This window comes from Delphinus delphis, chromosome 5, assembly GCF_949987515.2.
Source record: "Delphinus delphis chromosome 5, mDelDel1.2, whole genome shotgun sequence".
NCBI lineage: Eukaryota > Metazoa > Chordata > Mammalia > Artiodactyla > Delphinidae > Delphinus > Delphinus delphis.
In genome coordinates this window covers 137,412,107-137,437,675 of record NC_082687.1, presented here as the reverse complement: position 1 = coordinate 137,437,675, position 25,569 = coordinate 137,412,107, and the positions used below count along the sequence as shown (strand labels likewise).

Genomic DNA, 25,569 nt, shown 5'->3' with positions numbered 1-25,569 from the left:
CTGTTATTATTACTTCAAACAAAGTTATTTTTTAGATCAATTAATAATAAGAAAAATAAGAGATTTTATTTTACTTGTATTTATTCCTTCTCCATTGCTCTCCCTTTCTTTATGTAGATCCAAATTTCTGAGCTATATTATTTTCCTTCTGCCTGAAGAGAATCTTTTAACATTTCTCGCAGGGCAGGTCTGCTGGAGATGAGTTCCCTCAGTTTTTGTTTGTCTGAGGAAGTCATTATTTCTCCTTCACTTTTGAAGGATAATTTCGCTGGATACAGAATTTTAGGTTGGTGGGTTTTTTTCTTCTTTGAACACTTAAAACACAGTTAACTCCACGCTTCTTGCTTGCATGGTTTTAAATGAGATGTCCTCTGTGATTGTGTTCCTCGTTCTGTAGGTACAGGGGTTTCTCCCCCCGCCCAACCCCACCCCCTTAGGCTGCTTTCAAGCTTTTCTCGTTGTCTTTGGTTTTCTGCAGCTTGAATGTGATATGCCCTGGTGTGGGTTTTGCAGGCATCTGTTCTGTTTGGTGTCCTCCGCGCTTCCTGGGTCTGTGGTTTGGTGCCTGTTGTGAGTTTGGGACGTGCTTGGCTGTTCGTCCTTCGGATGTCCCTCCTGCCTGTTCCGCCTCCTTCCAGACTCCAGGCACCACACTGAAATGGCTGCTGAAATGGCCCCACAGCTCTTGGACATTTTGTTCTACTTTTTTGGTCATTGTTGGTGGTGGTTTTTTGGGGGGTTCTGTTTGTTTGTTTAAGTTCTTGTTTCTCTTTGCATTTCAGTTTGAAAAGTTTCTCCTGACCTATCTTGAAGCTCATTGATTCTTTTCTTGGCTGTGTCCAGTCTACCAATTCTTAGTTTCTCTTACAGTGTTTTTTATTTCTGGCATTTCTTTTTGATTCTTTCTTAGAATCTCTCTGCCCACATTACCCATTTGTTCGTGCATGTTGTGTACCTTTCCCGTCAGAGCCCTCAGCGTGTGAGTAATTTTAAATCCCCCGTCTGATGATTCTCAGCCATTTTATCTTGTTTGTATTCCCTCTTAACCGCTCTGCTGTCTCTCCCTGCACCTCTGGTTAGACCTTCTCATCCTGCACGTCACACCTGATGGTCTCTCTGTACCTGAAATGCGTCTCTCAGTCTGTTCTGGGAACTTCTTTTGGATCAGTCTTCCAGTTAAGTGGTTCTCTATAATTGGGTCTAACGTGCCCCTTAAGTTTGAGTTTTTAATCCCACCTGTAATTCTTATTTCTAAGCTTTAATTTATTTATTTTTCAAATGTGTTAGAAACTTTTTATATTCTCTTGTTCCTTGATCACTTTTTCTTTCATCTTTCCTCTCTTTAAGCATTTTACACACAGTTATTCTGTGTTTGAATGAAACCTTGAGGACCTAAATCTGTTTTTATCATGAGATCATGTTTTGTTGAGCAGGTGCTGAATAGGGGACGCTTCCTCAAGAGAGGGTTCGCATTTGCTGGTGCAAAGGTGCCAGCAGGGAGCTGACCCTCTGGGACCCTCCAGCTCCCCTTGTCTCCAGCTCTCCTTCCTCCCATGGGACCACAGACCCATCCCCTCCTCACGGTGACGATGGCGCACACGTCCCCAGGGCAGCCATCCCTTCCCGCACCTCCACTGGGTCCTGTTTTTCTTGCCATGTTCTTGTCAGTTCTTTGTGGACCGTTTCCCTTGCTTTCTCCGTAGCTCAGCCCTTTGTTACAAAAGTGCTTGGTGCCAGTTATCTGGGACGTCAAGCGAAGCGTCCCCCCTCACTGGACCACGCCCGCCTGGGAGGGAGAACTTGCGGCCTTGGAGACGAGCGCATGGGCCACGCCTCCTGCTCCCCAGCAGAGCAGGCTCCCCTGCTGCGCGTGGCCCGGGAGCGGTGCTCGAGGCTTCCAGCTTTAAGTCCTGTGTCTTTTCCATCTGGAGAATGTGTTGTGAAGCAGTTGCCCCATTAGGGAGGGCCTGGAGCTGAAGGTGGACACATGTCTTGAAGTCTCCACGGGAGCATAAGGGTTATTTGGAAATGGTCAGTGAGTTCAGTGCATTGAGTGGAGCCTGGTGACGTGACTCCCACGTGGCTGTGGGCCTGTGAACCTGTCACCTCCTCACCGGGTTACTTGTGTACAACCACTGCAGAAGTATCTCATAAAGTTAAACGTGGTACAAGTGTCAGATCAATTGGAATTCGACGGAGAAAAATGCTGTGTGGAAAATAGGGACATAAATAGATTGCCATCTGGGGGTCATGTTGTGACCTGTGATCTGCGTTTTATTTCAGAGGCAGAGTTCAGTTCTTCTGACGCTAAGAAACAGCGAAACAGAGGTGGGGCTCTTGCCTCTTCTCCTCTGGCAGGAGTACTGAAGAGCCTCTGAGAAGAAGTGCAGGGTAGAGGGGTCGTCACTCTCTTGTTCGCTGGGATATAAGTGGACCCTTTTGTTTGCACGCTGGGCGTCAGCGGCCTCTCCCGCCCGTGCTCAGTGGCTCAGCCTTGTGCTCTCTCGGCTCTGTGCTCGTGGCATCTGGGATGACATCTGGGTGTGAGACGGGCTGGGTCTTAGGTTCCTGCATAAACGCAGAGGCATGCGTGGTGAGGGCATCAGTTAGTGTGTGTGTCGGAGCTTCCACTGAAAGCAAAATTTTGCTTTCCCGTGAGTCAGTTTTGTCTCAAAGAGGAGAACAATTGAGAACTTCTGTTAATTGAAGCCATGTGGATTTGTGTAAAGATTGAAAGCAGTGTTCCAACTTAATAGCGTTAGCCACATGTTGAGAGGCTGATTTGGTGCTTAAGTCATTAGTGTTTTTTATGGAGGCGTGGCCCCAGAATGGTCTGGGTGACAGGTGCCTGTTCTCTCCCTGAAGGAAACCCGTAGCTATGGAAGTCAGTAGGCGTCTTGTGCAGAAGCATTCGTACAAATACAGCTTGCTTGTTACAGACCCCTGCTCCCTTTGCTCTCTACAGCTGGGCCTCCTGTTTTGAGTAGACAGGCTTCTGAAGAAGTGTGTGAGTCAGATGTATAGAATCGCTGACTTATGTCTCCAGCATAACAGTTCCATGGCTACATCCCCTTATTCCGCCAAGTTAAATTCTGCCCATTTATTGAACATCCGGTATGTGCCAGGCCCTGTGCTACATGCTAGAAAAATAAAACTGGTTAGTCCTTGTGCTTGTTTTCAGAGACCTCGCGGTCTAAAGAGAAGACAAAAACACAGTCAGTCAAATTTGAAAACTCAAAATACTATGACGTACCTTAATAGGAATTGTAGATGCGGAGTAGGAAAGTAACACTGAAGGAGAACTCCCCGAGCCTGTGGGGTGGGTTTGCAGAGAGGTCATGCTCGGGTATCCAGAGTGCTGAAGGGTGAGCAAAGGCTCTCTGGAAAGACGCAGGCGGCGGCTCCCGGCAGTCAGCCAGGCTTTCTCCGGGAGGAAGGAGCCAGCAACGCTTGGCCGTGCCCAGAGGGTCTCCGAAGTTCTTGAGTAGCTTCCGAGCCCTCAACGTGCTTCTGCTGTTCCGAGCTGCTTCTCAGAGCTGACGTGGTGAGCAAGCGGCTGCTTCCCACCTGTCAGGTATGTCTGCCCTTAGCAGAAGGTCTTCAAGACTAAGAAACCTTCTTCCATTTGATCGTTAGTTTTCATCCGTCCCTTCTCAGCAAAGCAGCTCTTAGTTTGTCACTTCTTTGTGGAAACTGACATCTGTTGAAATACAGGTTTCTTGTCCTCGCCCTTTGCCCCTGGGGCTGCTCCGCCAGAACAGCTGGTCCAGGCTTCTGCTTTGGTCCTGGGCGTCCAGTCTAGCCCTGTTTCTTCCCACTTTCAAATCCTGAATCCGCTCCAGCCTCACCCTCCACCTTCGTCTCTCTGAGCCCGTTCAGCAGGTGCGCTAAGCTGCTCAGCGGCCCGAGCTGAGGGAGGGAAGCGGGGGCGGGGGTGGGGTGGGGGCCTGGCTCGTGTCTAGGGAGACCCACCTTAGCACTTGGGAAATGCCTCCTTTGGGCCCGGCCATATGCTAAACCCTTGACATGCACTGTCTGGTTTAATTCTTACCGCGTCCCCTGGAGGTAGGTATTTCCAAATTACAGATGAGAAAACTAAAGCACAAAAAGATTGAGTAATTTGCCTGAGGTCACACAGCTAGTAAAGGGCGGGCTGGCCCTGAACCCCTCAGACTGGGCAGCCCGGAAGTCCAGCTCCGTCACTGGCCACGCCTCCCAGGGGTGGAGCCAGAGGCAGCAGCTCTGACCTGAGCACAGTCTCAGCTCAGACGTGGCCGGCCTGGAGCTCCCAAACCCTCCCCTTCCTCCCCACCTGCCCCGCCAGCGCTCCAGCCCTCCCCGGCCCCTTACTAACTGCTCTCTGCGTCATCCTTGCCCCTCTGGCTCCTTCACCAGGTTGCCACAGATCCGTGTTTCTAATCAGCTGACCAGACCGTCTCACCCTGCTGCGTAGAAACCTCTGTGGCTTCCCAGCCCCTTCAGGACGGAAGTCACACGGGGTTGTCTCTGCTGTGGCCCCTGCAGCCCGTCAGGTTGTGGCGCACTTGTCCCTGGACATTGGCCATCCCCGTGCTCTGACCCTTCCCTTCGACCCTCTGCCCAGCCAGGCCCTCAGGGTTCTGCCAGACCATCACCGCCCTGGGAATCATCCCCAAACCCTCCCACTTGAGCTCACAGCACTCACTGCTCATTCCTGTGTCCTCAGGGACGCTCCCAGCACAGACCTGTAGCTCGTCTGGGTGGGCCTGGGCACACACCTGCAGAGGGAAGGCCGTGTGCTGCATCAGCGAGATGCTGGGGGCGGCAGGGCCAGGATCCAGGCGGCCCCATCCCCTTGCAGTTTATGTAACTCGAGGCAAGGCAGACGTTAAACCAATACGTTAAAGATAAGTCTTGAATTATGACTGTGGTAAGTGCTGAGAGGGAAAACTGATGGACTTTAGTGTGTTTGATGGGAAGGCCCCCCGTGGTCTGGGTGCTGGGTGGTGAGAGCAAAGGCAGTGATGACTTCTCCAAGGACGTGACATCTAGGCTGTGGCCAGTAGGATAAATGCAAGTCAGCAAGGTCTGAGCTGAGATTAGGACCTCCTAGAAAGTGGACACAGTGTGGGCCAAGTTGTGGGTCAAGAAGTAGCTTGGAGTTTGAGGACCAAGGAAAGACCCGTGTGTCCAGGGGCTTCGTGATCAGGAAGGACGGGGGCGGCCGGCCACGTTCAGGACTTTGGGTTTTACGTCAGAGCAGTGGGAGACCAGTGGCACAGCCGGAGTGTGGGAGTGACGCCCTCCTACTCACATTCCATGAGCCCACTCTGGCTGCGGTGGGGAAGACTGTTGCGGGTATGGGGGGCGGGGGCAGGGGGACCAAGGGGAGGGACGGCCCAGGACGTGTGCAGGGAGCAGCTGACGGCCAGTCACCCCATAAATGTGTGGACCCAGCGCCCTCCCTTGGCACCTTCAGACAAGGGTCTTGCCCTCCCCGCCCCGGGGAGGGTGGTTTAGAGCTCAATGTAGAATCCATCTTTTCTTCACACTTACACTGCACTTTGTCCAAGTGTGAGGGAACAGCGTAAGAGCTGACCATTTTTATGAGTGATTCCAAAGTTGACTTTGCGGCCAGCAGGGGCTACTCCTCCTTGCGGTGCACGGTGATTTTTAAAATGTCAGATGAGAAGAAGCCACGGGAACAGATCTCATGCAAATGGGCCTCATTTAAAATGAGACTAGGGGGCTTCCCTGGTGGTGCAGTGGTTGGGAATCCGCCTACCAATGCAGGGGACACGGGTTCCATCCCTGGCCCGGGAAGATCCCACATGCTGCGGAGCAACTAAGCCCGTGCGCCACAACTACTGAGCCCACTCTAGAGCCCACGAGCCACAACTACTGAGCACACACGCCTAGAGCCCGTGCTCTGCAACAAGAGAAGCCACTGCGATGAGAAGCCCGTGCACTGCAACGAAGAGTAGCCCCTGCTCGCCGCAACTAGAGAAAGCCCGCGTGCAGCAAGGAAGACCCAAGACAGCCAAAAATAAAAACAAATAAATAAATTTATTTAAAAAAATAAAATAAAATGTGACTAGGGAGGAATGTGAGAAGTCACCGAGTTGTCTAAAGTTTGTCTGATACATTCCTTGAGCATCAGTTGCTTTTAAAATCTACCTCTGGTTCAGATTTGCCCCGTCACGTACAGCCTCATAAATACTCAAGTAAGCCTCTGCAAGACGTGCTCCCGGGACACCTGCTCACGGCAGGCGCGTCCCGCAGGGTTTCGGTAATGACTTGTCTGTTTGTAGTTTAACTGCTTAGGTAAATAGGATATTAATTTGATATATGATTAGAACATTTTTTTTTGTAGGCTTTACCGCCAGCACCTGTTCAGAATCACACAAATAAACATCAGGTATTCAATGCATCTCTTCAAGACCATATTTATCCGAGCTGTTTTGGGAATACTCCAGAGTGGAATAGTTCTAAATTTATAAGTCTTTGGGGATCAGAAGTGATGAATGATAAGAACTGGAATCCTGGCACTTTCTTGCCAGATACAATTTCTGGTAAGGAACTCATTAAAACTTTCTTAAAGTTTAAAATGATCTGTGCTGAGTGGATTGCCCTCTCTGTTGCTGCAGTTCCCCAGTAGGGGCCCGGGCTGCTGCTTCCCCTCACCTCCACCTCTAGCAGGAGGCCCCTTGGCCCCTTCAGGCTGCTCCAGCCACCCATGTCTGCCGCCAGGAGCGGAGCAAGGCTCTGGGCTTGGCGGCCCGTTGCCGGCACAGGAGCCGGACGGGCCTCGGACACTGGGTCTTTCCCGCCCCAGGGCTGCTGAGCGTCTTGGCTCCAGGGTGCAGTGTTGGGCCTTTGGTTCTTGAGCATTGGTGACCAGCAGACCTCGACCCGGTGCAGCAGGGTAGTGTGGCTTGAATGCTATGACTTACGTTCCTTTTCTCTCTTTCTGCACTGACCCTACATGGGACCTGTCCCCTCTAACAAGCACCTTCCTCCTTGCGGCCTCAACTGCTGAGGTGCAGCTGTTTCTTCAGTGGCAGGGCAGGGCATGCCTGAGGAGGGGTTGGTACCTCTGCCTCATCTCTGTCTTCACGTGGTCAGAGCCCCTGGTGGTCCCACACCCCCGCCCCTGCATGTGCTCAGAACAGCAAGCTAGACTTGACATCTGGTCTGTGCTTAGAAAGGGTTTCTAACTGTGTGACCTTGGGCAAGTTGCTTAGCCTCTCTGAGCCTCAGTTTCTTCATCTTCAGGATAGGAATGATAGTACTAAGCTCAGAAAGTATTTTAAGACATTAAATAACTTTTGGAAAGCACCTAGCACAGGAATTGGCACATAGTAGGTGCTCAATAAATTTTTCTTCTGAGATGAAAACTAGTTGACTAGTGTCATCCCATTGGAATCCTAACTTAAGTAGCAGCCCCAGTGTTAATAGTTTATTCAGCAGATGTCCTTTAGGTTTTAGCTAAATGCTCTTTCTTTTAGAAGCCTTAATTTTCCCATTCTTCTCTGAAGGGAATGACATATTAGGGCCAACACTCTCAGAAACAAGACCTGAAGCTCTTCCACCTCCATCTAGCAATGAAACGCCTGCAGTTCCGGATAGCAAAGAGAAAAAAAACGCTGCGAAAAAGAAATGTTTGTACAATTTCCAAGATGCTTTTATGGAAGCAAACAAAGTTGTGATGGCCACGTCGTCAGCCACCTCCTCCGTGTCCTGCACGGCCACCACGGTGCAGTCGAGCAACAGCCAGTTCAGAGTGTCGTCCAAGAGACCGCCCTCCCTCGGTAAGGCCCACCAGCCCGCAGGAGCCCTCGGGGTGGGCGCTGCGTATTCGCTCCTTCTTCCTCAGCAGCTCTGTAATTCCCTTTCACTCGGCCTGGCCAGGGATGTCAGTGTAATTAACACCTAAGAACGCTCGTGCACAAAGAGCGTGTCCTCCAGGGCTCTGATGAGAACTTCACTGTCACACTGACACCCTCCAGGGCTTTGCCACACTGTGTCCTGCCTTTCCTCTCTGCGCTTCTTGTTCTGTGGTGGGGAGAGGTCTTTGCTTCCTGAACACGTGGAGTAATTTTTAGGCATCTGAAAGTAGAAGCCTCACGGAGAGTCAGCTGATGGGGCTGCTGACCAGCCTGAGATGCAGCCCCTGCTGCCGTGCAGGTCACTGGTGTGGAGGTGGTGTCGCTGTCACACTCTGCCCTGAGCACAGCGAAGAGGGGGCTTGAAAGCAAGGGGGGCAGTCAGAGACCAGGGGCAAATGTCAAAGGGACACGGGAGCCGGATCAGAGAGGCCTCACTAGCCAAAGTTAGGACTGTCTGAGCATCAGAAAGAATGAAGGAACGGATTGTAGCACGCAACTAAAGTCGGGAATCCGTCGGGACGCTCAAAAGAGGGAGTCGGGTGGGAAGCTGTCTGGGTGGAAGCTCGCTGCTGACTACGTGTGCAAGACCGGTACAGATAGAAGGCCACTCTGCAGCCAGCCGGTGACAGGGGGCCCGGTAAGCATCCTCATGGGCGTCAGGACGTTGGATCTCAGTTTGGGGAATGCAGTAGTGCCGGTGTCTGGGAGCAGCACCCACAGGTGACTGGCAGATTGCAAAGGGAAGATAAGGTGCCGACTGCCCCCCCTGCACACCTGATCAGATGTAGCCTCACCGACGGCAGCAAACACGTTAGGTGCTTCCTGTGCAATCAGATGGGAAGATCCAACGTAACCTTTGCAGGATTCATGCGTAGAATATTTTCAGCTAAATCGGACATGAGACTGTAAATCCAGAATTGTGGACAGCTGGCCTCAACTCAAAAAATGTCAGTATTGTGGAAGGAAAAAAAGAAAGTTTAAAAGATGCTGGGTTCGGGGAAAAGCCGCAAAGGACTGTGGGAGAGGCCAGAAGTCTGGATGGGGTTGTACGTGAGATGAGAATGTCACCATGAGGTTAATTGTCTGTAGTTGGTGCTGGTGTCGAGGTTTTACGGCAAAGCGTGCATGTTCTCAGGAGTCCAGGCTGGAATGTTTAGGAGTGAGTGCAGCTTTGCTTCCACATGTTAAGCCACCAATAAAGTGTGTGTGTGTGTGTGTGTGTGTGTGTGAGACAGACAGACAAAGTAAATATAACAAAATAATAAATACTCTTGAGTCTAGGTGAAGGGTGTATGGGTATTCTTTGTACTATTCCTTCAAGTTTTCTATAGATTTGAACATTTTCAGACCAAAAGTTGGTTTAAAAAAAAAAAAGTTTTAACTTAGAGAAGCCTGAACGTCTGCCTGACCTTGGCCACTGGCAGTGACTCTGGCATCTCTGAACGCAGGTGACGTCTTTCACGGCATCAACAAGGAGGATCACAGGCACGGGGTGCCGGCGGCCCCGAGGAACAGCCCCACAGGTCTGGTGCCGCTTCCTGCCCTCCCTCCCGCCGCCCTCTCTCCAGCTTCCGCGCCTCACCTTGCCAGTCTCGCAGCCCCGTCCTTCCCCAAAACGGCCGCCACCTCTCCCGGGTTTGCGGATTCACGCAAGAGCTTCTGTCCTGCTCCCGTGGCCCCCACCACAGACGGCTCCGTCAGCGCGCCTCCCAGCGTCTGCAGGTGAGCCCGGGGCGGGGCGGGTTGCGGGGGGGGGGGAGGCCGGCGCGCTTCAGAATGGGTGCTGTGCGACCTAGCCCTGCAGGACTGCCGGAGACGCCCCGGCGCCCAGGGCCTCGCAGCCCACCAGCGGGGACGGCAGCGGGGAGGGGCGGGCTCCGGCGCCCAGGGCCTCGCAGCCCACCAGCGGGGACGGCAGCGGGGAGGGGCGGGCTCCGGCGCCCAGGGCCTCGCAGCTCACCACGGGGACGGCAGCGGGGAGGGGCGGGCTCCGGCGCCCGGGGCCTCGCAGCTCACCACGGCGGACGGCAGCGGGGAGGGGCGGGCTCCGGCGCCCAGGGCCTCGCAGCCCACCAGCGGGGACGGCAGCGGGGAGGGGCGGGCTCCGGCGCCCAGGGCCTCGCAGCTCACCAGCGGGGACGGCAGCGGGGAGGGGCGGGCTCCGGCGCCCAGGGCCTCGCAGCTCACCACGGCGGACGGCAGCGGGGAGGGGCGGGCTCCGGTCTCGGCCGGTGCAGAGCACAGGGCCACTGTGGGTCTGTGCTCTCAACAGCTTTCTTTAAAAAGTCAGTGTTCGTTACCTTTGAATTTGCCGCCACTCCCCTGCCCTACATCCCCCAGGATGAAATGGTGGTGGGAGGGACAGTGGGGAGGCCGTGTGTGTGCACCTGAGAAGCCCCTCTGGGTGTGCCCGCCGGCCTGCACCTGTCCTGCCTGCGCGGCCCCTGGGTCGTGCAGGCCCTGCGCCTCGTTGGTGAGGGCAGGCTGGTCGGAAAGAACCACCTCGGCCACCGCTCGCCATGCTCGCACCCCTTGAGGGGCAGGCTGCTTGCTGACGGGCCCTGCGCGGTTTTGCAGCGACCCCGACTGTGAAGGGCATCGCTGCGAGAACGGCGTCTATGACCCGCAGCAGGACGACGGAGACGAGACTGCGGATGAGGACAGCTGCTCCGAGCACAGCTCCAGCACCTCCACCTCCACCAACCAGAAGGAGGGCAAGTACTGTGACTGCTGCTACTGTGAGTTCTTCGGGCATGGCGGGGTAAGTGCCTTGGCCTCTCCTCTGCCGAGGGCCTCCTCGGGGGAGGGGCAGGTGCCGGAGCGCGCACTTAAGTGCGTAAAATTAGTGTTTCGCCATGGGTGTTTGTAAATTGCGTGTTTAAATTCGGATTGTAAAATGTGCAAACTCCTTTGCAAGAATAATGTACCAGGTTGAATTCAGGGTATGGTTACACTGTGTGTAAAGCGCTAGTTGCGAGCATAATTAAAATCAAGATACCGTCTAAAGCAGTGGTTCCACTTCTAGGTTGTAGTTGTCGTAAAGAAATAATGACACGTAGTTTTGAGTATTTCATCTCTGCATTTTTGCATTTGATTAGATAGGACCTACCAACTCCCCAGGCGTGGGAATTGTTGAGTCCACACAGTGGACGGCCTGTACAGGCGGATTCCTCTTGCTCGACTGCACAGTGCATTGAGACACATCCGCACTGTGTGGTGTGCCAGGACAGTCATTCCATCCGTACAAGCAGGTGTCAGCCGTGGTGTCTGGGGCTGGGCGGCGGGAAGAGCAGGGCCGGGAGCTGTTCTTTTTCTGCTTTAGTCTCTCCGTGCTTCCTCAGCTCATGCAGGTGTTTTTAGTAGTCAGTGAGAAGGCTTTTCGGCTCTGAAGAGGAAACCTGCGAGGGGATGGAAAAATGCTATAAACACATCTATTGATGCGAGAAGATAGTCACACCGTATTACATAAAAAGTAGATCAGTTACAGCATGTATAATAGTTTCTTTTTAGTTTAAAAATAACCATTTGTGTACGTAGTTGTACATCCTCTGCCAGATGTTTTTGTGACTATGTAAAGCTTGCCAGGTCAATGCCAAAATACTACCTTTGGGTAATTGGTGATGAAAGGTTTTCTTTTTCTCGCCATTTGTTTCTTCTGTTCAGTTACTTTTCCGGATGAGCATGTGTCACTTGAGCAATAAAAATTTCACTTTTAATGCTATGGTCTGAAATTTGGTATACTCAAAATCATGAAAACTTGCATTTCGTCATGTTTCCGTTGGTCTTAGCCTCCCGCTGCGCCAACAAGTAGAAATTATGCAGAAATGAGGGAAAAGCTTCGTTTACGGCTGACCAAGAGGAAGGAAGAGCAGCCTAAGAAAACGGATCAGCTCTCAGAAAGGGAGAGTGTGGTTGACCATCGCAGGGTGGAGGACCTGCTCCAGTTCATAAACAGCTCGGAGACCAAGCCCGTGAGCAGCACGCGGGCCGCCAAGCGTGCACGGCATAAGCAGAGAAAGGTAAACAGAGGGTCTGCGCCAGGCGGCCTCCGGGGGGCCTCTGAGGTCGGGGCTGGGCGACAGCCTCCCAGTGTTGCTTCAGGAGCCCCTGACCGCCTGCCAGCCTGAACTGGACGCTGCTTCAAGACCCAGGTTGTGTTTTCAGGCCGTGGAGCCCCCTCCTGTGCCAGGGGTTTGTTAATGGCTCTAAAACAGGCCTGCGGTTCTTGTGCTGGCCAGCGTCGGGGCGGCAGCAGCCCCTCCGCCTCTTGTCTGTCGAAGGAACTTCTTTCCCAGGAAAGCAGGGGAAGCAGCCCTGGTTGTCGAGGGCGGGGCACTGTGGGCTTCTGGAGACTGGGGCTGAAGGAGCGCCTTTGACCCGAGGCTGGTGCAGGGCCCCGAGCGGCCCCACAGGCAGAGGAGGATCAGGGAGTACCGCTCGAAGGAGGGCCTGCACGTGGCAGTGACGTCGAGAGTAAGGAGGCCCCCACACCGTTAGGGCAGGGGCTGCCACAAAGGCAAGTAGCTGCTGAGACTGGCCAGGCTGGCCCAGTGGGGAGCTGCGGCCAGACTGAGCGGGTCTCAACGCGGGAGCGTGGTGTGCAGACTGTGCCGCTAGGCGAGAAATTGTATCCGTTACTTCCTGTGACGCTGAAAGTGATGGGAACAGCATCTCCTCTGGGGTTTCCTCCCCACCCCCGCCAGTTCTTTTGGAGGTTCTTCCCGGTTTCAGCTCCCTGAAGGTGTCAGGCTCCACGAGCCCGCCTCAGCAGGCAGGTGTGGGCTGTGCCCAGAGGGGACTCGTCAGGACCACAGGGCTCTGACTGTAGGATGGGTTGCTTTGGGAGGGCGTGAGGCCCCTGTGAAGGAGGAGACATGCCCACAGTGGACCCAGGGTCGGGCCACTTGTCGTGTGGTGTTGCTTCCAACTTAGTTGCCGTGACTCTTAAGGTAGCTGGGATTGAACTGAGTGGATTCACTGCCGCTGTTGTACCCACCCCCGGTCCTGAGATAGGTCTGGATTGGCCACAGGTCTAATTAGGGGGCTTGGAGGGGGCGGCCTGCTTCTGCCCCAGACCTGGTGTGGGGAGAAGGTGTGTTCTCCACCCAGGGGTGCTTCAGCACCCGGGGTCCCAGGTGGTCCGAGGCCCTGGAGACCGTCGCCACTGGGCTTCATCGGAAGCCTCTGGACTGGCTCAGGTGCTTTCAGGGCTGCCCCCACCCGGACTCCTATCCTCTGTCCTTGCAGGCGGCCTGGATCCGGACCACGCTGCAGGTGCATCCCGGGTCGCCCTCGGCACCCGCTCTCACCCTTCGTGCTCTCTGCCGAGCACCTGGTTTGCAGGGGGACCCACAAAGCTGCCTTGTCTCTTGTTGAAATGAAGGCAGCACACACCGGGGTTGGATTCGCTGTAGAGTCTGTCCTGAGGCAGGTCAGGCCTGCAGACTGGAGGCCCTGGAGTGCCTGCAGGGGCCACTGCGGGAGACACGGTGGGAGTTTGTCTGTCAGGCGCTGCCTCCAGCAAAGCTTTCCTTTAACAGATGGAGCAGGAATTTTAAATGATCTTTACTTGAATTGGCAAGTTACATTTTTCTGAAACCTGTCATTGAATTTTTAACCTAATTTTATGTTTAAGTTATTTAGCAAAACAAGCAAGTTGTCTCTTAAAAAATATTGCCTTCTGAAACATAATGAAGAATATTTAAATTCGGAAGGACCTTTACATTTTCCCACGCAAAATGTTTTTTTCAGAGATTCTCACGATCGTGAGCCTTACTGGAGCCCAGTGATGGAGGAGCCGTTCTCCTTATTCTCACTGGGTTTTTGTTTGTTTTCTTTTTCTAAAAAATATTTATTTATTTATCTGGCTGCCCCGGCTCTTAGTTGCGGCACGCAGGATCTAGTTCCCTGACCAGGGATCGAACTCCGGCCCCCTGCATTGGGAGTGCGGAGTCTTAACCACTGGACCACCAGGGAAGTCCCTCGTTTGTTTTCTAATCAGAAGGAATCTTTTCCATTTGTGCTCCTGCAATGTGTGTCACTAAAAAAATACAATCTTCGCTTGAGTTGAAAATTAATTTCCTGCCAGTTGGACAGCAGAAATAACCTTTGTCTATTTGCCACGTCATGTTGAATATTTTAGGAAGTCATTTGCTCTGTCACACTAGTGAAAATATATTGGGAATTTTACCTGCTAGGGTGGGAAAAAGAAATTCCGAGCTTTTCAGTACACATTTTCTTGAATGTCGCTTTGACCCACATGAACGCATCAGCGGCATTCCCCACCTGGAAAGGTTCTGGCGGCACCTGTGCGGCTGTGTAACTGCTGCCTCGCGATCAGTCTTGTTCTTGTCCAGTTCATCCCCCACCTGCCGCCGCGCACAGACGGGAGAGCCCACGCAGGGCAGGAGCACGGCGGCTGCTCTGACCTCGTCCTCTGTGCCCGGGGCTAGGTCGGAGGCTACAAGGGATGTTCTGTTGACTGCCACCCCCTGCTTTGATGGAGGTGTGTTTTAAGCTTTTGACCTGTCACAGCCCCTTTCAGTGTTTCTATTCTTATCGTGCGATTCAGTTTTATCTCACTTTTGTGTGCGTGTCTTACTTTTTTTAGAGCACTTACTGTTGTCCTAAGTTGCCTTTTCCTTTCACATCGGCAGCTGGAGGAGAAAGCACGCCTGGAAGCGGAGGCCCGGGCCCGGGAGCACCTGCACCTGCGAGCGGAGGAGCGGCGGCGGGAGGAGGAGCAGCAGCGGCTGCAGGAGGAGCTCCAGAGGCTGCAGGAGCTTCAGAAGCTGAGGGCCGTGAAGAAGAAGAAGAAGGAGAGGCCAAGGAAGGCCTGTCCCGAGCTGGACATGCTCGCTCGGAGTCTGCAGGCGGCCGCGGAGGCTGTGCCCGGCTCTGAGAGCATGCACAACGGCTCGCTGGAGCCGAGCGAAGACCCGGAAACCTCCTCTCGCTCCCCCTCCAGACACGTGGACCATAGAGACACGGGGCCGGGGCCGGGGGCCGACGCGGACACCCCCGACCCCGTGGCCGCCAGAGACTCCAAGCTCCTTCTGCCGAAGGGGGTCAACGGGAAGCAGCAGCAGCCGCTGTCCTTCCTCCTGGACATGATGCATCAGCACAAGGAGGGAAACAGCAAACAGAAGCTGAAGCACAGCAGTAAAGCGGGCGGCGAGCCGGCGAGGAAGCCCTTGGAGCCCCCCAGAGCCTCAGAGGCCCAGCCCCGGCCCCGGCCCCAGGCTGAGTCAAAGGCCAGAGTGCTTGACCTCACGCCCCTGGCGGAGCACAGAAGGGAGGAGAGGAAAGTCAACAGCAACAACAACAACAGAAAGCAGCTGAACCACGTCCGGGAGGAGAAGCCGAGCCCGGGCCCCGCAGAGCCCGCCGCGCCCAGCGAGCACCCGCAGAGTGGCAAGCCGGTGCCAGCAGACTCTCCGCAGCCCAAGGGCAAGAGCAAGAAAAGCAAGAAGAAGAAGGGAGACAGAGGCAGCGGCTCAATCGGTAAATAAACACAGAGCAGAAGGGGGCGCCTGTGTAGCTGGGGCATCGTGGGGCGAGGAGGGCGCTGGGTCGGGTGCCTCTCAGGGTCCACCCCTCCTGGAGGGGGGTGCTGCCGTCCATGTCGTGGCTTCGTGCCTTGTGTGACCTCTGCACCAGCCGTGAGGGACGCGTAGGCATTGTGGTTGTATTCGGTTACCTTGAAATAATTTCAGACTTCCCGCAAACTACAGGGAAGAGCACGAAGGATTCCCACATACTCCCGTCAGCTCAGCGTGTCACCACACTTGCTGTGTCCTGTCTCTCCCTCTTGGTTACTTTTCTGAACCAAATGAGAGTGCCCTTTTACCCTGAAATACTGCTGTGTGTATTTCCTCAAAACAAGAGATTAGATACAGCAAGATACAGATGGGGGGGGGCACGATGTCGTTGTTGATTTTAACAACTAAACAAAACAGAATGGTTACAGTCGGAAACAAAGGAAGCCGGCTGCATTTCCTAGGAGTCCCCGTGGCTGTACTAAACGTGCCGCACTAGGTCCTGTGGGGGGAAGAGACCTACCAACCCTCAGGCTAGAGAAGGAACCCTGAACAGACACGGAGGGCAGGTGCGCCGGCCGGTCTCCCACCGCAGTGGGAGCAGGCAATTCTGAAGCCACCCGTGTGTCCCCCCAGGACCGCAAGGCAGGAGACACACTGTGGACCGCGGGGAGGGGGCTGCAGGGAGCGCAGTGTGGTTGTTAAAATCAAGAAATTAACACTGACGCAAGACTGTTACCTAGCTGTAGGCTTATGCGTGTTTCTCCGTTCATCCCTTTAACGTCCTAGGAAACAAAGTTTTCTCCTGACACAGGATCCAACCCAGGGTCACCGTCATATCTCTTTAATTTCCTTTAATGGGTCAGTTCCTCACTTTCTCACAACCTGACATCTCTAGAGTATGACCCACCCATTTTTTAGAGTAAATGGCTATCTAGAGTAATTTCAGTTTGGTGCTGTTCCTTCACAGCCAGGTTCAGGTTACGCAGCGTTGGCGGCAGCGCCTTGGGGGTGACGGGTCTGTGTTGGTGGGTGCCCTGCCGTCGGGAGGCACACTGCCCGGTGTTGGTAACTCTCCTCCTGGACCGTGGTGCGTGCGGTCGGCCTGTCTCTCCTCTGCCAGGCTGACACCTGACCTGTGCTCACCCGGAGTGTCTCATGGGGAGACGAGTCCCTTACGCCGTATCAGACATTCATGCACTACTTGTAGCATCCGTGGACGACAGTGTTGCCCAGGGGGATTATTACTGTGCTCTTTGCCTACATAATGGTGACTTTTCTGATGCCATTCCTTCTCCCTTTCTTACTCAACGTTCTGTAGGAAGAGCTCTTCTTCCCCACGTATTTTTTTCATTTACTTCATTATTTATACAAGGGCGGGTTAGTAGATGCTTTCTTTATGCTATAGGTTATAATCCTTTACTAACACTATTTCGATGCCCCCAGATTCAGTCGGTGGGAGCCCCCTCTGCATGGCCTCTGCACCCCGTTGTGCTTTGAGCACTTCTGTGCACAGTTAGATGTCCCGGCTCTGAGACCCAGAGCTGGTGTGTGGTTGGCAGGGCCTAGGAGGGGGAGCGAGTGTGTGTACGCAGGCACGTGTGCACTCCTCGTGCCCCCCCCCCCCACACACATCTGTGTCTTTCGGTATCTAATCTCTGCAGTAAAAACCACCCGTTCACCCTGACAACTGCAGTCCGGCTCCGGTGCCACTGCGCTCCCTGCAGCCCCCTCCCCGCGGTCCACAGTGTGTCTCCTGCCTTGCGGTCCTGGGGGGACACACGGGTGGCTTCAGAATTGCCTGCTCCCACCGCGGTGGGAGACCGGCCGGCGCACCTGCCCTCCGTGTCTGTTCAGGGTTCCTTCTCTAGCCTGAGGGTTGGTAGGTCTCTTCCCCCCACAGGACCTAGTGCGGCACGTTTAGTACAGCCACGGGGACTCCTAGGAAGTGCAGCTGGCTTCCTTTGTTTCTGATTGTATCTATTTTGTTTTGTTTCCCCTCCTTAATCCTGATTTCTTTTTCCCTATCCCATTCCTACTTAGTTTCTTATTTGCTTTTCTGTTCTTTACACAGAAGGTTGGCATATTAGAGACGCCTTTCCCCGTGGCTTTTTCCCCACATCCTGTATTCCAAAGGCCCTCCGTGTGCGTCCGCAGCTCTTCCTTGTGCTTTCAGGTGCTGAGTGGGCTCCGCTGGACACTGCCCCGCTCTTGGGGTTTGTAATGACACACAGCGGGGCGGAGCGCAGGTGCTGTGCGTGGGTGTTTCTGCGGGAGCGCTGGGTCACAGAGGTCAGTGCAGACAGGGCTGGTTGATGTGGCCTGCTCCTCTGAAGCCTGCATTGCTCCCACCCTGTCGAGCCCCTGTTTGGCCACAGCCTCACCGGGAGAGTGTGTTGTCAGGCTTTGTAACTTGAGCCCATCTGTTAGGCGCACTTATTCCTGAAGTGGTCATATGCATTTTTCTCTAATTATAGTGAGGTCATATTTTTAAGGGCTGTTTCTATATCTCTTTTGTGAATTTTCTATTCGTAACTTTTTCTCATTTTTTAATTGGGTTTTTGCTCTTTTCCTTCCATTTTTTAAGAGTTCCTTATGAATCGGGGATATTGCCCCAGGTCCTTAAGTTGTCTTTGACTCTTTCCAGTGCTTTTTAGCCAAGCACAAGTTTTCTCTTTTACTTTATACATAGTTCACTCTGGATTTTAAGTAGTTGTTAGGTGTGATTGTTTATACTAACACGAAGGTTAAGGAGGAATGTGCCAAGTTTTTTTCTAGTATTAGCGTGGTTCCACTTTTTTCACTTAGCTCCCCGATACCTTTATTTGGAGTTTATTCTTTTGTATCGTGTGATGCATGAATCCAGCTTTATCTTTTACAAATAGTTAACCAGTTGTCCCAACACCAGTTATTAAAAAGCTCATCTTGCCTCAGCGACTCAGGATGCCACCATGTGCTACACCGTGTGTCCTCAGGTCTGTTCTGGAATTTCTTTTCTTTCCCTCTGTGTTCATTCACTCGCCATTATTGCATTGAGTTGCTGCTTCAGGGGTTCTGTACATGTTAATGACTTAAGGGCTCTTCTCTCCTCACAGCCTTTTTCAGTTTTCCTGGCTGTTCTTTCATGTTTGTATTCCCATAAGAACTTTGGTGTCAGTGTGCGTAGCTCCCTTAAAAAAAAGAAAAAAACAACCTTTTTGGTATCTTTATTGGTATTGCATTAAATTTATAAGATAATTTAGGGAGAATTGGTGTCTGTGATGTTGTTCGTCCTTCCCAAGAACAAGGGGAGTTTTTCCATTTGTTCAAGTCTACTTTATGTCTTTTAGGAATGTTTTAAATTTTCTCTTATAGGTTTTTCACATTTCTTATTGAGCTTATTCCTAAGTATTTAATCTTCCTTGCTTTTAATTTTAACGGGGTGTTTTCTACAATCATACCTTCCAACTCCGTCTGGTGCAGTAGCCAGTCACATGTCACCCCTGAGCACCGAAGTGTGGAAGGTCCAAATTGTGCGGGTTGTGAGTGTAAAACCATAACCAGATTTTGAAAACCTAGTATGAAAAAAAAAGGAATGTAAAATAACTCAGTATATATATGTATATATATTTGGGGGGGCGTGGCTGCACTGGGTCTTCGTTGCTGCACGCGGGCTTTCTCTAGTTCAGGCAAGCGGGGGCTACTCTTCATTGCAGTGCGCGGGCTTCTCATTGCGGTGGCTTCTCTTGTTGCGGAGCACGGGCTCTAGGTGTGCGGGCTTCAATAGTTACAGCGCACGGGCTCAGTAGTTGTGGCACACAGGCTTAGTTGCTCCACGGCATGTGGGATCTTCCTGGACCAGGGATTGAACCCGTGTCCCCTGCATTGGATTCCTTTTTTTTTTTTTTTTAATATCTTTATTGGAGTATAATTGCTTTGCAATGCTGTGTTAGTTTCTGCTGTACAACAAAGTGAATCAGCTATACGTATCCATATATCTCCTCCCTCTTGCATCTCCCTCCCTCCCACCCTCCCTATCCCACCCCTCTAGGTGGTCACAAAGCACCGAGCTGATCTCCCTGTGCTATGCAGCAGCTTCCCACTAGCTGTCTATTTTACATTTGGTAGTTTATATATGTCAGCGCTACTCTCTCATTTCATCCCAGCTTCCCCCCGCCCCCCCGCCCCCCGTGTCCTCAAGTCCGTTCTCTACGTCTGTGTCTTTATTGTTGCCCTGCCCGCTAGGTTCTTCAGAACCATTTTTTTTTTTTTAGATTCCATATATATGTGTTAGCACATGGAATTTGTTTTTCTCTTTCTGACTTACTTCACTCTGTATGACAGACTCTAGGTCCATCCACCTCATTATAAATAATTCAGTTTCGTTCCTTTTTATGGCTAATATTCCATTGTATATATGTGCCACATCTTCTTTATCCATTCGTCTGTCAATGGACACTTAGGTTGCTTCCATGTCCTGGTTATTGTAAATAGTGCTGCAGTGAACATTGTGGTACATGTATCTTTTTGAATTATGGTTTTCTCTGGGTATATGCCCAGTAGTGGGACTGGACTGCTGGGTTGTATAGTAGCTCTATTTTTAGTTGTTTTAAGGAGTCTCCATACTGTTCTCTGTAGTGGCTGTATCAGTTTATATTCTCACCAGCAGTGCAAGAGGGTTCCCTTTTCTCCACACCCTCTCCAGCATTTACTGTTTGTAGATGTTTTGATGATGGCCATTCTGACCGGTGTGAGGTGGTACCTCATTGTGGTTTTGATTTGCATTTCTCTAATGATTAGTGACGTTGACCATCTCTTCATGTGTGTGTTGGCAATCTGTATGTCTACTTTGGAGAAATGTCTGTTTAGGTCTTCCGTGGCAGGTGGATTCTTAACCATTGTGCCACCAGGGAAGTCCCAGTATAATTTTTTACATCGATTACATATAGAAATGATAATCTTTTGGACATATTTAATTAAAGTGTACATTACTAAAATTAATTTCAGTTGTTTAATTTTTTCAGCTGGCTACTACGAAATCTTAAGTTATGTATGTGGCTCATGTTGTGTTTCTACTGGATGGTGCTCCTCTAACTGGTCATTTGTGTGTATGACAGCTGTTGCTTTCTGTATGTTAACTTTATATCTCCTACCTTAGCAGATTATTTCATTGTTTGAGTCTTATTGTTGATTCTCTGGGGTTTTCCAGCTACTCTATCATCTATTTGCAAATAGAGAAAGCTTTACTTCTTTTCCAATTCTTATGCTTCTTGTTTTCTCTTGTTTAATTGCATCATTCTTGAACTTAATGGAAACGTCTGGTGTTTCTACATTAAGATTCTGGCTTTAGGGTAAGGTTTATATATTTTATCATGTTAAGAAAATATCCAGCAATTCCTATTTTTCTTGAGTATTTTATCAGGAATGAGTGTTGAATTTTGTCAAAGGTTTTCTAGTATCTACGGAGATTAAACATAATTTTTCTTCTTAGACCTGTTATACTTCGTAAAGAATTAGGAGGCTTTTTTTGCTTGTTTTTCATTTTCAGTATTCTAGAGCAATTCACCTTCCATTGGGACTACTTAGGCTTTAATGATTTGACAGGAATCTCCTGTGCAGCCCCCCAGGCCGGTGCTTTTTGTGGGGAAGTTGCCTGATGGTATTCTCTCTGTCCTCTATGGTAATTGGTCTATTTAAGTATTTCTTTCTTCACTGAGGTTAATTTTGCTAAACTGTATTTCCGTAGTAAATTATCTTTTCAGCCAGTTTTCCAGCTTGTTCACATAGATGTCTGCGAAGTACGTACTTTTTTTTTTTTTAATTTATTTATTTATGGCTGTGTTGGGTCTTCGTTTCTGTGCGAGGGCTTTCTCCAGTTGCAGCAAGCGGGGGCCCCTCTTCATTGCGGTGCGCGGGCCTCTCACTGTCTCGGCCTCTCCCGTTGCGGAGCACAGGCTCCAGACGCGCAGGTTCAGTAGTTGTGGCTCACGGGCTTAGTTGCTCCGCGGCATGTGGGATCTTCCCAGACCAGGGCTCGAACCCGTGTCCCCTGCATTGGCAGGCAGATTCTTAACCATTGCGCCACCAGGGAAGCCCGAGTATGTACTTTTTAAAAAATTTCTTTCAGCGGTTATTTTCCTCTTGTCATTTCTTATTTTGTATGTTTGTGCTTTCTTTCTCCCTGTTCTGTTTGACTCAGTTAAAGTTAATAGTTTATCTATATAATGTTTTCAAAAGCCAGGCTCTTGATTTATCAGTTGGGTGTATACTGTTGTTTGTCTCTCTGCCTCATTAATCTCTACTTTTATCTTTTTATCCTGTGCTTCCCTTTGTTTTACTTCATTGTTCTTTCTAACTTTTTGATTTGGGAATTGAGTTCGTTTCTTTTCATTCCTTCATTTTTACTGATCAAAGTATTTAGCACCTTGAATTTTCTCTGATCATTCCTTTAAGTATATCCCACAGTGTATGATAATGTTTCCGTTTGGTTTCTTTTTTAGAAATTCAGCAGTTTCCATGTGGTTTTCTTTTCCTCTTTCACCCAGTAGTTTAATAGGTGGCTTTTAGGTTTCCAGGTGGGAGAGCCTCGTTTATGTTAATAATTTCTACGTTTTGTACACTGTGATCCGAGAGTATTGTTTGTAATATTTCTGCTTCATGAAACTTACTGGTATTTTCTTTGTGACTAGTTTTTGTGACTGCTCTGTGTTCACTTGAGATACAAGTGTATTTTCTCTGCTATCATGGTATTAAACTAAATATATATTTATATCCATGGTATAGCTTTGATTTAGGTTTAGGTTTAGGTCTTCTGTATCCTTACTTGTTTTTTGTCCTCTTGACATATGTTGTTATTTATTATTGAGTTTCTGCGTTTTCTTGCATTTCCTGTAGTTTTGCTTTGAAAAGGTGGTCTCTTTGTTACTTGGTACATATTCCTAACTAATTTCTTATATTGAATTTGGTTTTTATTGTTTAAAAATGTCCTTTCTGTTGTGTTTCACACTTTTGGCTCGAATTCTCCTTTGTCTGAGATGGTGATCGCTACCCCTTCTCTCTGTTTCTGTTTGCCTGGTGGGGCACCTTTGTCCTCATTCCTTCATTGCTGGTCTATCTGAGTCACTTGGTTTTAGGTCATTCCCTTGCATACAGCCGAGACACCTCAGTCCTGCTGTGTGAGCCACGTTGACAGTCTTATCTACAGGTGAGGTGAGCCTGTTTCCATGTATTGACAGGACAGCCCTGACATTATTTTGTAATTATTAGATCAGTTTTTTAATACATACATATATTATGTGTGTGTGTGTGTATTTTTTGGCCTGCTGGGTCTTAGTTGTGGCCTGTGGGCTCCTTAGTTGTGGCATGAGCACTCTTAGTTGTGGCATGCATGCAGGGTCTAGTTCCCTGACCGGGGATCAAACCCGGGCCCCCTGTATTGGGAGCGTGGAATCTTAGCCACTGTGCCACCAGGGAAGTCCTCTGTTTTATATTTTATATTCGCTGATTCTCTCTCTGTGTGAGATGTTTGCCTTTCTTTCTGTATATCCTTGGTGTTTAGGAACGTTTGCGACTCTGTACCGGTGCTGCCCCTGCACTTATACCTTTAGTGCCCCATCCCTGCTCCAGATGGGGGCCTGTGGCACCACCTACTGCCTGGGGGACAGCCGTGCACGGACCCTGTTTTCTCTCCTCTGCCCGCTTGTGCTGGCCTTTCTCTTCCCATTTTTCAGCTGCGTTTGTTTCTGCTTTGTCAGAGCGCATAGTATTTGTAGGTTTGCGCGTGAATACATTAGGTGCCCGTGTTGGTCCTCGTGTAGCGGTGTTCCCAGGCGCGTGTCCTCAAGTAGGGGTCAGGGGCGCAGAGTCCTCCAAGCTCTGGCGAAGCAAACTGTTTCCTGTGGTCTGAACAGTGAACAGACAGCCCGGCGGGTACGAAATTCTTTAGGTCGCTCTTTCTTTCCACCCTGGTTAATAACAGTTTTGTTGTGAAAAATGTCTGTCTGATACTGAATCTGGTTATAGTTCTGTCCCATTTTTTTCATACCGGTCATCAGCTCTACTGAGAAGAGTATTAGAAATCGCTTTATAACGAGAGCACTCCCAGCAGACGTGTCTGCTCTGTGTTTGCTTCTGTGGTTGAACCAACTCCGCTTCTAGAACTTGTTTATGGAATAACTTGAGTTTGGCCTTTCTAAGACTTTACCTTCTTTACACCTGTAAACACTCTTGGCCCCCCTCACCTCTCCTCTCCTCGTGCATCACTGTTTCCTTGATCAGGGTCAGCCGGTGGGCCTCCAGGAGATGCCTGCGGTAGGTGTGCAGCGGAGGCCTGATGAACGAACGGTCTCAGTGGCTGGGAAGGAGCGTGTTGTGAGGGTGACTTGTGCGGGCTGGCGGCCTGGACCAGGGAGCCTGGGCGGGGGCTGGGGGGGCATCCCAGAAGCAGCGGGATGGAGACAGGCATCTGCAACTGTTGACGAGGAATGTGCCCAGCATGGTGACGGAGCGACAGGTGGGACGTGAGTGTGAGGAAGGGGGTGGGGGGAGGATCATTTCTAGATCACTGTCAGAAAGGGAGCGGCCGCAGCAGATCACAGCGGCTTTGCCTGCCTTGGGGGTCGGCTGCCTGAAGGGTGGATGTACAGAGGAGGTGGCTTTATGGACGAGCCGCTCATGAAGGAGGTCTGGGGCGGGGTTGGTTTGGTGGTGTTGGTATCCAGGTGTGGCTGAAACCACAGGGATACAGCGGCAAGGGGCGGAGTCGAGGAAGACCCAGGCCCCGAGCTGTCTGTGCGGGAGGGGCTGTGGTCGTGCAGGGGGCCGTGCGGGGGCTCCTCGGTGCCCGCGGCGTTGCCTTGAGCTGGTGGATGTGAAGGCACTCCGCATGGCGCTGGGAGTCTTCAGCAGTGTTAGCCGCTGGTATGCAGGTAAACCACACCTTCATTACCGCTGTGCAAATGCCCAGTGATGGGAGGAACGGGGGTCCTTTACTGAGGATTCCAAAAAATTGTCCCTTGCTAAGGTGGGGACAGGGAATGGAGACTGGCTTTAACAGAGCACTGTCGGTGGTCTGCACTCATCCGTGAGTGGAGCCGGGTGCTGTGCGTACACCGCCAGTGCCCCCCAGCACCTAGGTGTGCACGGATGGAGCCTCTGAGCGCCGGGCAGGTACCAAACAGGGTGGGCAGAGCAGAGGAGGGAATTAAAACCCTCAGAGGTGCCAAGGCTCCCTCATCAGTCGTCTCCCTGCTGTAGCCTATTTTCAAAGAGGGTTGCTCAACTGCAAAATGAAATACAGCCTTGCGTTTGGTAGGGACAACCGGAAAAGCTTTTTGGTGAAGTCTCTGGATGTTGCTTGGATAAACTGAATGCCTAGAAGAGCCGTCTTCCTCCAGAGGCTGACATCTGGGTCCTGGGTACAGACACGTCCGCGGCGTCTGTTGACAGCCGTGCCCCTGCTCCCCCCACCCCCCTGCCCTCCCTCCAGCGGGGCCTTGGGGCAGACAGCCTCTGTCTTCTCAAGGGCTCTCCCGGTGGCGGCAGCAGGTATGTCTCTTCTCTTGGACCTGAAGCAGTGGTTCCTTCACTCAGCACAGGAGTTCGCTAATTCCACGTGACCTGGATGTTCCCAAGTGCATGAGAGAGGTCTGCCCACCTGTGGCCATTTGCAAATTCTCATTTTTTAAATTTTTTAAAAAATTTTATTAGACAAGTTCTCACTTTCTTTTTTTCTTTTTTTTTTTGTTTTTGGCCGCACCCCGCGGCATGCGGGATCTTAGTTCCCCGAGCAGGGATGGAACCACGTCCCCTGCGTTGGAAGCGCGGAGTTTTACCCAGTGGAGCGCCTGGGAAGTCCCATGCAAGATCTCATTTTAGAAAAGATCTTTAGTTTGTGAACTTGTTGAAATTAAGTAAAACCAAATGCTTTGCTGTGTCCCGCTAAGATGGCCTGCTGTTCAGCTGACTTACCTCTTTTCTTTCATCTTACAGATGATGTCTTTCTGCCTAAAGATATCGACCTAGACAGTGTGGACATGGACGAGACAGAGAGGGAAGTGGAATATTTCAAAAGGTAATTGTCAGGAGTGTGGTCCGAATGAGGGATGGTTTCGTGGTTACCACGCGTGACCCTCCCGCATGGCATGGCTGCTTGTCTGGGACAGGAGTTGTGTCAGCTAGCCCAG

General features: G+C 51.2%; 1 protein-coding gene across 3 annotated transcripts in view; it reads left to right on the top strand.

Moving 5' to 3' along the window:
• Positions 1-25,569, top strand: part of FAM193A (family with sequence similarity 193 member A) — a 174,113-nt gene that overhangs the window by 138,092 nt on the left and 10,452 nt on the right. For all 3 annotated transcript variants that reach the window (XM_060013078.1, XM_060013079.1, XM_060013077.1), the window contains 7 exons: positions 6,353-6,551; positions 7,518-7,790; positions 9,317-9,590; positions 10,446-10,629; positions 11,657-11,887; positions 14,525-15,371; positions 25,376-25,457. In XM_060013078.1, coding sequence (XP_059869061.1) covers positions 6,353-6,551; positions 7,518-7,790; positions 9,317-9,590; positions 10,446-10,629; positions 11,657-11,887; positions 14,525-15,371; positions 25,376-25,457 — 2,090 coding nt within the window. The remainder of the gene's footprint in view (positions 1-6,352; positions 6,552-7,517; positions 7,791-9,316; positions 9,591-10,445; positions 10,630-11,656; positions 11,888-14,524; positions 15,372-25,375; positions 25,458-25,569) is intronic.